General features: G+C 46.3%; 1 protein-coding gene across 1 annotated transcript; it reads left to right on the top strand.

The window, feature by feature from the left end:
* The first annotated feature begins 3,400 nt into the window (after positions 1-3,400).
* Positions 3,401-12,255, top strand: LOC132070061 (uncharacterized). Its single transcript, XM_059466636.1, has 6 exons — positions 3,401-3,461; positions 4,266-4,544; positions 5,991-6,239; positions 9,310-9,447; positions 10,014-10,124; positions 11,465-12,255. Exons 1-6 carry the CDS (start codon positions 3,401-3,403, stop codon positions 11,623-11,625), a joined length of 999 nt encoding a protein of 332 aa, XP_059322619.1. The 3' UTR covers positions 11,626-12,255.
* The last annotated feature ends 541 nt before the right edge of the window (positions 12,256-12,796 follow it).

The raw sequence follows: 12,796 nt of genomic DNA on the forward strand, positions 1-12,796 counted from the left end.
TTGAACCCATGTGTCTGAATAGCTCTGCAATTATCAACCATTTGATTTGGGTTTTTTTCTTTCTTTTCTTTTCATGCAAACACAAAGCATTTCACCCTGCACACAGCTAAATATAAATTGTGTCATTTCCAGCAGTTTTTCCATATACAGGCTCTTCTTTTTCACTTGTCATGGTGGGGCAGGCTGGGAGAGCCATTTCAGGGGAGCTGTAGGTGTTAGTAGGATGTTGGACATTGCTTCCATATCTTAGCAAGAGAAGGATGAAAATATCCATGGGTGCTCTGAAGAAGAGAGTGCATTCCTATTGACCCTGACTCTTGCAAGTGCTGGGCTGTGCCTTCCCCAGAGGTACCACAGGATGGAGAAACCACATGCGCCTTGTCTATAGTTAGGTCTGGAGCCTTTCTGATCTCAGCACGTTTCTGCAACATCCCTTTTCTTAATTTGTGGGTTTAAAAGTCCCTGACATGGAGATATCATCTGTACTTGAGGCTCTGACATTAGCATTTGCTTTTGTTTTTGCTTGCTATTTCTATTGCTATGATCAAAAAAGATCTTGAGGTTAAGCACAGCTCTCTGACTAGTTTAATGTACCAAAGGAAGAGTTCATAAGAATATTTATCAGTCTCTGGGGTCCTGCTGGCCCACACAGCTTTTCTCAGGTGTGTGCCCCATTCCTGCCTTGGATGGATGGATGGATGGACAGAAGGGCAACTGCAGCTGTGCATGGCTGGAGCTGCAGGCCTGTTTTCTGTTTGCATGTGTTGAGCTTCTGCATTTAGCTCTGCTGGGTACCTCTGAGTGAATCTGGGCTTGCGTGTTTCCCCAGTGAGCACTGACATACATTAATGACAGTAAAAATAGGTGTGCTGCCTATGCTTACCAGCCTGTGCAGAGTTGATATGGGCAGATTTCTCCATAGTATTTCACAGGTTATTTCCTGCTTTATTTGCTAGCTCAGGTTTTCCCATCAAGGCCGTATGCCATCTATGGAATGAATCTCCATTCCCCTTTCATGAAGCCTTCAGTGTGAAGGGGCTTGCAGCTCACCAAGTAAAAAAGGTTTTACTTCACCTTCTAACTACAAATTCTTGGGTTTTTTTATTTGGTCCACCTTCCCTCCCCCCCTTTTTCTACTTGTGATTTCTGTTAAGCCTTACAAGGTGTTTTTTGTCTGCAGTAATCACACAAAACTCTGTGTCTTTTCATAAAAAGGGGAACTGAGTTCTCTGCCTTGCCAAGGGTGCTGCAAGATCACTCATTAGCCAATGCTAGAAATTATTGCCAGATCTCATCTAACAGTTTCATTATGAGTGAAATTTGAGAGTGTTGCTCCTTGAAGAGGTTGCTGATTGATGGCAACACAGATTGTGTGTGTGCTGTCATCTTTATCCCGGCTGTGATTCCTTTTGGGGTTTTTTGTAGCTAGTGAGGATGTGAGGGACAGAAGAAGCCTAATGGGACTTCATATACTGTGTGATGTATGGGGCACTTGCAGTGAGGAATATTGAACTCATAAATGTGCTCATTTGCCCTGGAGTCACCGAGAGGGAGACGGAATGCAGGACACCGCAATGTCACAGCCGTGCAGAGTCACTTCTGTGACAACAGAGCTGCACCAGAAGGGCAATATTTTTATTGGATTTTACTGCAAACGGGCTCTGCTCTCATTGGCTGGAAGAAAAGGTGAACTTTTGCTGGATTAGTCCCCTTTTGCACCTTGTTTTGCTGAGATTCTGAGATTTTGGGGCGCTGTTCGGGAGTGACCCTGTGTGTGCTGTCTGTTCTGTCTCGTGTCTCCACCACAGCACTGCAACCCCCAGCTCCACCAGCCTGCCCTTCAAGCATGAAGGTGAAATGAAGATGAATGTGCACATCCGAGGCAGATGGTTAGCCCCAGTCTTGCAGTGGTATTTGAGAGAGATTTTCTTCATGTTATTTCAGCAGCACAGAAGGAAATGAAAGTGTTTCTTACTGTAAATACTTTTTTCTCTCTCCCTTCCTCTGGCGCTGCTGTGACTGTCTGAAGACTCGCTTCACTGCTTTTTCAGAGAAGTCTATTTCTGTCTCATCATAGATCAATTTAGGCCTGTCCTATGCACATATGATAAAGACAGGCTATTGCTGTGATAGCCTTGAACCAAATTTGTAAGTCTGGGACACTGGGAGCAGGAGGTGCAGCTATCATTGATGAAGAAGTCAGAGTGGCCAAACCAGTGGCTAAAAGGTGGAATTTTTCAAGCATAGCCAGATTGTTTGAGAAATAGTGCAGACCACAATGCAAGGGTTTTACCCAATTCTCAGAAATGTGTGTGTACATGTGAACCCACTGCATGGAGCTTCCTTAGGGGGCTGTGTCTATATCTGTGTCCAGAGAAACAAAAATACAACGTTCCCAGCTGCATCCTGAACCCAGCTCTTGTAATTATTCCTCAGCACATCTGCTAAGCATCTGAAAGCATCCAGATGTTGGCTCTAATGCTATACCAGTGTACTTCCTCCAGTGAGTAAGACAGTTCCTGCTGTCCCCATGTTGTTTGTGCAACCCATCATGGCACTCGGTGCAATGCCCAGTGCACTTTAAGCCATTCAAAAAGTGCCAAGTGTCTGGCCCTACCCGTCTCTCCAGATAACTGGCTCAGAGTTTCTTCAGGATTGGCTTTTCAGTCTCATCTCTGAGATTTGCACTCCAAGCAGAGCTGGGGTGGCTTCTGGGCTACATTCAGTTTAGTTTTGCAATGCAATTTAGTTTCCCATAAGCTTTACTCTGCCTGGGGTGGCTGTATGGAGCCTTTCCTGCATGGCAGCTACCACTCAGTCACTAAAAGAGCCTGGCAAAGTTGACTTTGGCAACACAGCCTTTGGGAGCAGAGGGAGAGCCTTGTCCCACACCTCCTTCCTGCTGGTGAGGTGTCAAGGAGTGATAATTTTTAGTATTGCAGAAAATCAGCTGGTTTTCATGTGCAGTGCTTTATCTCACTGGACTTTCTTCTCCCTGGGTGGGGATGCTGTACTTTGATAAACTAGTAAAGGACAAAAGAAATAGGTGTTCTTCCTTTGCCTGCTCCATTAGCATCTTCCTGAATGGGGTGAGCTGACCAGGAGATATTTTTGTGTCCCCTCACCTCTCAGCCTTACTCTCACACTCTCAGCTACCTTTGAGCTGCAGGACTTTGCAGAGCACATTGTGGCTTGCATTGGCTCAGCCCGAGTTCAGTCACCCAAAACCTTGCAGGTCTATTTTGAAACATCATTCAATCTGTCCACTATGGAGTTTCTTTTCTTTTTTTTTTTTTTTTTTTTCCCACTCTTGCTTCTGACATCATTTCCTGAGCACTAAATTCACCGAGCTCTGTAGCCAGATCGTCTCCTCAGCGTATGATGCCAGGAGCTCTTTGAGATGGATTTCAGCTCTCCTTTGACTCTGCTCTGCTTGCTGGTGATAATAACTGTTACTCAAGGTAGGTAGGATTTTTCTTTGTTGGGGTTGGCACAGGTTTGCCTAGATGAGCTGACACCCTAATTTTGCTCCAAGATCTTTTAGGGACGCTACCAGGTTTGGGGTGACATCAAATAGCTGCTAATGCATGAAAAGGGAAGTCAGACCAAAGTAAGATAGATTATTTTTTGAGTAAAGTAACAATAACTAACAATATTGTACTTTTTGAGTGTCCTGGGTCTGGAGAAATTTTCAGTGGGGAATGTAAGGTCCTTGTATGCAGACTGCTGGCTGGAGAGCGACATGGTCCAGGTCCCAGCACTCAGTGTGACCTTGGATTAGTCCCCAAGCTCCTGCCATTTACCCACCTCTGATTTACACACAACAACTTAATAATGTGCAAGACTGTTCGAGTTAAAACTCTGACCTTACTCTTTGGGTGAAAGCAGCTGGGCACCTGCAGCTGTTGTTTCTGCTACCCTCTGTGCAAGGTCCATGGCACTGATGCCCTGAGGACCTTTCTTTGCTTAGTCTCTCATCTCTGATGGGGGCTGGTAGATGGTCATCTTAAATTCAGGGAGATAAAAGACCAGCTGTTCAGCCTTTTGTTTCCCTGTTGTGCATGGTGTTCACACCATTCCTGTGCTGTTGAGGTGGGGGAAGTTGGACCTTATAGAAGGCATCCCACTCCTCAGATTTTCAATCACTGGTGATCCAGTGTCCCTAGGGTTGGGTCTGTCCCTCTTATGTCTCACCTGGGCATTTTTCTTCCTGGGGGGCAGCCAGGAGGGGATGGATGGACATGGCAAGCTTGCTCTCCTTTTAGGCTCTGCCATCTGGACTGGCGTGCTCAGTGGCGACTCAGCAATATTTTCTTTGGAAATCCAAAGCCTGCAGAACTTCTCCAGCATGAGCAAGGAGGACAAGAAATGCTCTACAACTGTCCTAAATGATACCTTGTTGGCCAAGTGTGGCACTTCTGCCAGCAGATGGCTGAACTTAGAGAATGGCTCCCTGGTGCTGAGGAGTGTGGAGAAAGATGACGAAGGAAAATACGGATTTGTTTTTCAGAACACCGCCAGAAATTTTACACTGGAAGTGTTTGGTAAGTGGCCTTCTTAGCAACAAAAAGCTTTTGAACTTGTTGGAAGCCTGATGCCTTGAAATTTTTCCAAAGAAACTGTTTGAGCTTGCAGGAGCTATGGGTGCCCGTGGGAGCTGTGGCAGTCTCCCTCTTGTCCCCTGTATCCTCAGAATTCCTGCTCCCTTTTGCTCATCCACCTGCAGGCAGCAAAGACAGACACAAAGTCACTTCTGTACAGGATCCAGCTCATTGCTTGGGTTAATATGGAGAAGGCTTAGGAGGGTTTGTCCTGCTGCTGAGCAATGCTCCAGGCAGACAGAGAGCCTTGCTCTGCTCCTCATCGCTGCTGTTCCTTTTGCAGGGCTTTCACTTGCACAGGCTTCCAAGATAAATGGAAGCGCACGAAACTGTAATGAAAATGTCTGAGCAAACTGGTCTCAGTGAAGACAAATGAGCCCTTACACCTTTTGGGTGCAAACAGGCGGAACTGCTGTGCACACTAGGTCAAAGATGTGACTCCTTGGTGTGAGGAACAGGGGCTTAGACTGGAAGTAGTCAAATACTGCAGAAGCAACCTGGGTTTAACCTCCATTTCAGTGGATTTACTTTGGGAACATTTGCCTCCTCCTTCTGTTCTGCTGCCACCCCTAAGGCAGGGAAAAACTTTCACTGCCAACATGTTCCTGGAGGCAGAGAATTTTAACTGATGTCCTAGCACAAGAAAGTGATTTCTGAGCTTATTTCCATGGATACATGTTCTCAGTGTTACTCCTGCTGTCCTAAAACCATACCAGTTCTCTATCTAGTTTGTATGTGCAAAGTGGCAAGTATAGGAAATGGGTTTCCTCCTTTTAGTAGACTGAAAGAGAGAAATTCAGGGAAATGTAGTAAGAGCGATGATTAATTTATTTATTTTAAAATGTCCTAGTCTGGGTATTGTATCTAACTGCAGGTATCTTGTGCTCGTGTCCATGTTGGCCATGATTTGCACCAGTTTCTCTCTAAAATGGAAGAAGGGGCAGAGTGACAGCAAAAGTACAAACCTCAGGTGGAGGGGAGGGCTGAGTGTCCTCCAAAGCTATGATTATCTGCTGATTACTGAGGAGGGCTCTGGCTGGCACGTGCTGTGGATGTTTCCACCATCTTCTTGGACCAGGGGCTTTTATTTATTTTTTCTTTTAATGTCAGTTAGGAAAATGACAATATGCCAGATTTTGGTGGCATCCCCAAAACAGGGATCAAGAGTTGCTAGCAGAGTTGGGGTAGGCACTGTAAAGCATTTTTGGGTAGAATGCAGGCACTCAAGAGATGGGTTACTTGTTTCTGCACTCCCTTCACATAGTAAATGTGGTGTTAGTGGGATTGCTGGGAAGGGAAGCTTCTGTTCAGCTAATGTTCACTCCTGGATCCTCTCCTCACGTCTCTCTTTCCTCCCTGCTCCCCGTGCCCCATGCTGTGTGTGAGCAGAGCCGACCATTGGTATCCAGTGCTTCCCTGACGGAACTGCAGAGCTGTCCTGCAACGTGGCCAGCAACGAGATCCTGGTCTTCAGGTGGCTCCTCAATGGCACCCACCTGAAAGCCGAGGGGGCTTGCATTAAGGATGCTGGGAAGAAGGTTCACCTGGGCAAAACTGAGCCTGGGGAGTTTGTGTGTGAGATTTTGAAGGGGAACAGTGTCACAAGGACCAGGCCCATTTCGCTGTCTTGCAGCTACGGTGAGTAATGGCATCCCCGGAAAATCTTCCTTTTGGTCTCTTGCAGCAGCCAACTGAGAGGTTGTTGGTGTCCTCAAAATATCAAATTCTTCTGTCCTCTGGCATTGCCCTTCCAGAGTTACCAAATCCTGCCTTTAGAAAGTGACCCCTTAATTTCCTTCTCCCTCCTGTGCTTTGGACTGACACAGCCTACAACCACAGATGGGATGAGTTTGTTGAGGAGGTTCTTTTACCCACCTCTGCAGCAAGGATGGATCTCCATCTGTCTCTTTTCCTACTTTTTGGTGATGGAGATTTGCACCTCCTGTGCACCAATCCTCTATGCTGCTTTAGAAACACAGGCTGCTTCCTACTCTGACATGCATCCATGACCCAGATGCCTTCGAGTGCATTCCATAAAAACCCTTCGACTGGTTCAGCCCTGTTGCTTCTGGACTCAGTTGAGGTGTTTTGCCTCATCTCTTTTCCTCTTATTTAGGCCAGAAGCGCAAAAGATTTTCTGATCTATACAAATGTCTCTCCATCAGCCCCATCCCTCAGAAATGGATAAAGACACATGCCATTTACTTATGGAATGTAGGGGTTTTTTCCCCTCCATATCCTTGCTCAGACATGTAAGTCTGTGAGAAGGCTGAGACTTTATCCATTTGCAAGCTATTCATAAATGCGGAGTATTCTGCTTGAGCCAGGCCAGAGTTTAATGAGACACCCAAGGATCCAGATTCTCTATCATTTAATTTGCACCTCCAGTAGTGAAGATTCTTCTGCTCTCTGGCAGAAAAGATGGTTATCAAAGCTGCAGGCATGGCATAACATAACTATAAGGTTTTTGAAGATTTTGCTGTGATTAATTTCATCACTTTTGCCACTAGAGAACCTATACTGTAGCATTTTAGAAATTGTCTGGGACACTCCAGCTCCACGTAGTTGGAAGGATCTGAAAGAAAGTAAGTGGCGGTGATTCCACTTTGCAGTCATCAAATGCAACCACATTTGGAAAAAGGGAGTTAAAGCAATTCTGGATATCAGTAAAATGAATTGAAGAGGGAAATAGGTTCATTTAATTTAATTGAAAGTTAATGAATTATTTTTGTGTGTTATTATTTGCTCCAGGGAAAGGGCTGAATTTGGTTTAGGTATATAATATATGTAAAAACATCCATTTGGGCTGATGAAATTAATTTTGAATAACCAAAAAACAATTTGGCAGAAATGCTGTAAACTTAGCAGGCAACACAGGGCTCTCAACACACAGGGTTCAGAAATTAAGAAGTCAACATATATAAAGGACTTTTATTGATTAATTACTTGTTTATTGCTTATTTTTAACACAATATTTTATTCAAAAAGACCTTAATAACAAGTGGCAAATTTTTAGGAAAAAGATTCAGGGAAAAAATTTCCAACTTATATTTATATTTTTCACAATATTCTCTAAGCATTCATCAACTAAAATAATTAGGGAAATTATTTCTGAGTTGCTGAAAGTTTTTAATTTTGAATATGGATTTTTTGGAACTTTCTAACTGTTCTTAAAAAGACTGGAACAAGCACTCTGAAAATACCACGAGCACCTGTGTGCAGTTGTTTTTACTGTCCCAGTGAGTAGGTGGAGTATGACGGCATGTAGTATATCCTGGAACATTTAAAATTCTTCTTAGTCTCTGGAGATATGGAGCAATTAGTGCTTTTGAGGGCTTGAAATAAGCTCCAAATGAGCCTGTTGGTTGCTGCTGTGCTGTGCAGGCATGTGTGCTGCTGAAAAGCAGTTGAATTGTTCAGAAAGGGATGGCACTGGCTTACTTAAGGAATTTTAAGGAATTTATGTGTGGGTTTTTTTTGCATATGGCAAGAAGAGTTTTCCTAGAGGCTGCCCCAAGTAGGAGGATGATCTCAGTGAAGGAGCAAGCCTGGATGGGTCTCTGTGCCCTGCAGCAGCTGCCTGCTCAGCAGCAGCAAACGTGCAGGTCTGCCCCATCACAGCAACCCTGAGCAAGGGCTGCTGAGCTGGGAAATCATCACCAGTGACTTGTGCTGCCCTTCTGCTCAGCCATCTGCAGCCCTTGCTCCTGCTGTGTGTCCTGCTCTCAGGCTGGGCAGGGGAACAGGGTGGAATCCTTCCCCGAGCAGAGCAGAGCCAGAGAAGGGTTTTTCCCCACAGCTCTGGCTCGAGTGGCCACAGTCTCGGTGCCTGAGGCAGTGCAGGCTCTGATGAGACTTGCTCTGGGGTTGGTGCAGGCATTACATGACTGTCCTCATCAGATTCTCTGATGCCAGCTCTGAGGGTAGGCTCTGCAGCTTTTCCTTCAGCAGGAGGTGTAGTGGAAGCAGGCAATGCCCCAGCCAGGGAATAATGCGCTCTGACTCCGTGATTCAGAAGGCTGAAAATTGCTTTATTAAAACTATATTATATTACATTAATACTATATTTTAACTATGCTAAAGAGTACTAAAGAATACTATACTATATTACCAAAAAACAGTACAGGACACAGCTTTGAGTGATTGGCTAATCACTCAAAACAACTTTCACCGGTGTCCAATTAACCAAATCACGTTGGGTAAACAATCTCCATAACACATTCCAAGTGTGCAATAGCAGGAACAGTGAATAGAAATAAGAATTGTTTTCTCCTCTTCTCTCTTTACTTCTCACTGCCTTCCTGAGAAAAATCCTTGGGTAGTTGTGCCTGCAGCTCTCTGTGAAGAGAGCTGTGGCCACAAGGAGGTGCTTCCTTGGGTCTCCCTCCCTTGTTGAAATGTAGTATCTTTTAAACCACCACCTTCTCTGTTAAATTTGATTTAAACCTACAGATTACCTTAGATGTCAGTGATCAGAGCAGGCAGAAGTGATTGCACACAGGCCTCTCCTCTTAAAGAAACATTCCATGCCATAATTAGACGATGTTACATAAATCACTAAGTGCCACAGCTCACAGTGCCAGCTGCCCTGATCCAAACTAAAGCAACAGTGATGCCAACAAGCTCTAATCTGGCTGTGGGGTTTCTCCCACAGGGAGAAAGGAGTTTGTCCACCGTGGTAGCTAACACTGCTGTGTCCTTCCTGCAGACCTGCTGCGCTACCCAGGGTTCATTTACATCCTGGCAGGCTGTGCAGCGGGTGCGCTTATCCTGCTGGTGGCTTTGCCTGCAGCCATATGTTGCTGCATGAGGAAGAGGAGACACAAGTTCATCCCAGTGCCTTCAGGTGAGTGGGGAATGCTGTGACCCTCCTGTTATGAGTTTTGGAGAGGACTGTGTTTGTGCCGTGGCCTTAGAGTAACCTGGTCTCAGCTGGGTGGCTGCTTGTCCTCCATCCAGCCTGTCCTCCCTTGACCTGCTGGAGCAGAAGTCTGCTGCTGATAGCCAGCCTCTATGGCTAGCAGGGTCTTGAATTAAACCTCACTTTCCCTTTATTGCCCTCACCCTGTGCTCCTGGCCAGAAGAAAAGCCCCCAGCAAAACCTCTCCTATGGTCAATAAAATGGACCCTCATTCAGGTGTGATCCCAGAATGGTTTCTGATGGCAGTCCCCTGTCCCTGGGAGCACTCTGCCCGTGCAGATCACCTCAAGCTGTGATCCTGGCAGCCTGGCCAGGCTGGTCCCTGGCAGGCTGGCAGTGACCACCCTCTGTTCTCAGCATCTGCCCACTCTGGGAGCAGAGCCAGCATCACCTCAGGAGGGGACACAAACACGTGCTGGGGTCTGGCCTCACAGCAGCCCTGCTGGGGCTGTGGGAGCCTCTTCCTTCAAATCTCTGGTTGGTTTTCACAGAGGAGGAGAAGGATGATGGGCTAACAATGTCAGTGGTGTCTGGGGAAGGCACGAAGAGCCCCCCCAATGGAGACCACCTGGAGGCTCAGAGTGACCGTCCTGCCAAGCCTGGTGAGTGCAGAGACCTGTCTGAGGTCAGACACACCTTGTTCAGGGGGCACACGGTGTTTGTGTGTGGCTGCTGGGGGTGGAGGTGACAGTGGAGAGGGGCCTGGGACATGGCAGCACAGGGAAGGTGCTGCACCTTCTGCAGGAGTGGCAGCCGGGCATTTTTCAGCACCTTACTCATGGCAGAGGCAGGCATCCCACAGAGGGTGCTGCCAGCAGGCTGCAGGCTGCCTGTTCCACTATGTCCTGTGCTAAAACACATACCTCAGAAACAGCAATCCCCCCAATACTCAGCAGTTTTCCTACAATTTTCTCACCCTTCTCATGAGTAACATTTTATAAAAATTGGTGCTGTTTTTTAAGCAGTCATCCTCAGGACAGCAGGAGCCAATATGCTGAGCTGTAAACACAGCTAAATCCTATCAAAGCCAGAGGCTTGTGTATTTTCTTAAATTGAGGCTGGAGTGGGAATATGGTCAAGTTTTAAGTTTTTCAAAGAAATCAAGCATAAACCCCCACAGCCTTAGCACAATATGGTCAAGAGAGTGCAGTGATAAAAACTCTCCAGAAATGTCCTGTTCTGTAAGTGCTTGATATAAGTACTCTACTTTTTGTATTATGTTTCCTTTAATTTTGCTTCCCAAACACAAATGCTGGCAGCACCTTGCCTAGTAATGCACCATCATCAGCTGAAGTAGGTTTAGCAGAGACATCATGAACTGGAGCAGCTTTACACAGGTCATAGCCTGGTCTCAGCACTGCTGTCTCCATTTCTGGTGTCCTTCACTGTACCATGCACAGCCTCCTGTAGCTCTGCTGTGCTTTAAATCTAACCTTGGATGCTCTTTGCTCTGCTTTCAAAATATTATGTGCTACTCATGAACATAGAGCAAGAAAGAGGAAGAAAGTTTCAGCTCATTGCTTAATATTAATATACTTCAAATGTAGAGCTTTTAATAAAAAAATCAAATTTTATAAGTTTAACAAGTAGTCCATATTTTAATTTTTTTTACAATTAAAGAAAAAGCAAAGATACACATGGAAAGTAGGCAAGAACTAAATGTGTGCTGTTAGCCAGCTTGAATTATTCAGATGTAAATGAATAGATTTGGCTTCAGTATTTTGGTACTAAGAAGCCAGAGAGCTTAAATATCAAAGTGCCCTAAGGCATGATGCATAAATGAGTAGTTCCAGAGAAAATTGAAATTTGACTTGCAGGTGCCTGGGGTGAGGGGACTGAGTGGATTAGGCATCCTGCAGCCTAATTAGGGACCAGGGGGTGAAAATTTCCATGAGGGTGAGCCATAGTGTGGGCACTTATAAACCATTTCTCCCTTTTCCAGATGCTGCCCAGATTGGTCAAGGTGTTGAGCCCCAGCCAGTGGCAGAAGAAAACCTACCAGTGCAGATAGAAGCTGAGGAAATGCCGGATGCTGAGGTCCTAGTTGATATGGATGGCCAGGAAGATGCCTCAGACTGTTTCCCAGATCCAGCTGATGACTGATCTGACACGCTTGCTGTTCCACCCTGAAAACTGTGACACTTGTCCTTTGCATCCCATAGTCTCACTGTGTCTGGAAAATTTTAGCAGGGGAAAGAAGTGAGGTGTCAAACCTTCTGACTTGATTCAAAACAAAAAAAGAAAATCCAGAGAAAAGCACACACATGGCTTCAAGGCCTGACAGGTTCACCAACAACAAAAGGGGCAGCTCTGTGATGCTTTGCCTGGTAACAGAGCTGCAGCTAAACTGAGGAGCCCAGGGGACAGCCTGGGATGAGAGGGCTCCTCCTGCTCCCTGCCCACCTCATGCCTTGCCTGCCTTTGCAGGCACAACAGACAGCTTGAGGTGCTTGCCAGAAGTTTCCTGAGAAAGCCTCTTCTCTCTCAGGAGACTTCAGAGCAGTTTTTCCCCGGCCCTGCCAAGGAAGCTCAAAGGAGGTCTCAGCTGGGTACACGCTGTCCTGGGTGCTCACCTGAGCCGCTCCTCTGAGCTCCAGATCTGGCCCTCACCTCTTGCTGCCTGGAGCAGGAGCAGTGAAATTTGCAGGGCTTGAAATGTGCTATTTGCAGATGCTGTGTGCAGAGCTGGGGTGGTGCTGGCTTTGCTCCCCTCTGGGTGCCCCAAATGACAGAGTCCAGGTCACTTCTCCCCAAAATCTGACTGCTTGGGCTGCCCCCGAGCTATCACTCGCTTGCCTGCAGCAGGAGGGGGCTTGGGGCTGCAATTTTGGCAGAAACCTTGATTTTAAGGCTGAGATTGTTTATCAATGCAAGCATTAGTGCCTTTAGTGTGATAGTTTAGCTACTGCAAGCTGGTGAAGCTGGCCATCTGCGTGTGCCTGTAGGCTTGTTTGGGGCTGTGCTCTTTGCACAAACAGCAGAAATTTATAGGATCTCTTAGGTAAGTCTTGCTGCTAGGCTTGTCCTGTTCTGCTCAGGGGAGCTGTGCCTGTGCAGCAGCTGGGTCAGACCTGCAGGGAAGAAGGATGTGGTGAGGAGAGGGCAGGGATTCTGTCTCAGGCAGCTGAATCCCAGCAAAGCTGCCAGAGAGTGCTGCAGGATGTGCTGCCAGAGCAAGGTATTTACTGCATGGGACAATTTTAGTAGTCAGAGTGAGGTGGTAAATTGGTTGTTAGTGTTAAATTGGCCTGCTGGGCTAGAAAGGCACAGTGGT

Source organism: Ammospiza nelsoni, chromosome 2 (assembly GCF_027579445.1).
Source record: "Ammospiza nelsoni isolate bAmmNel1 chromosome 2, bAmmNel1.pri, whole genome shotgun sequence".
Lineage (NCBI taxonomy): Eukaryota > Metazoa > Chordata > Aves > Passeriformes > Passerellidae > Ammospiza > Ammospiza nelsoni.

Bases quoted from the DNA above. Each gene is read 5' to 3' on its own strand.
- LOC132070061 (XM_059466636.1), top strand. From the start codon at position 3,401: ATGGATTTCAGCTCTCCTTTGACTCTGCTCTGCTTGCTGGTGATAATA. The intron at 4,545-5,990 runs GTAAGTGGCCTT...GTGTGTGAGCAG, and splicing joins TTTTACACTGGAAGTGTTTG to AGCCGACCATTGGTATCCAG. The intron at 10,125-11,464 runs GTGAGTGCAGAG...TCCCTTTTCCAG, and splicing joins TGACCGTCCTGCCAAGCCTG to ATGCTGCCCAGATTGGTCAA.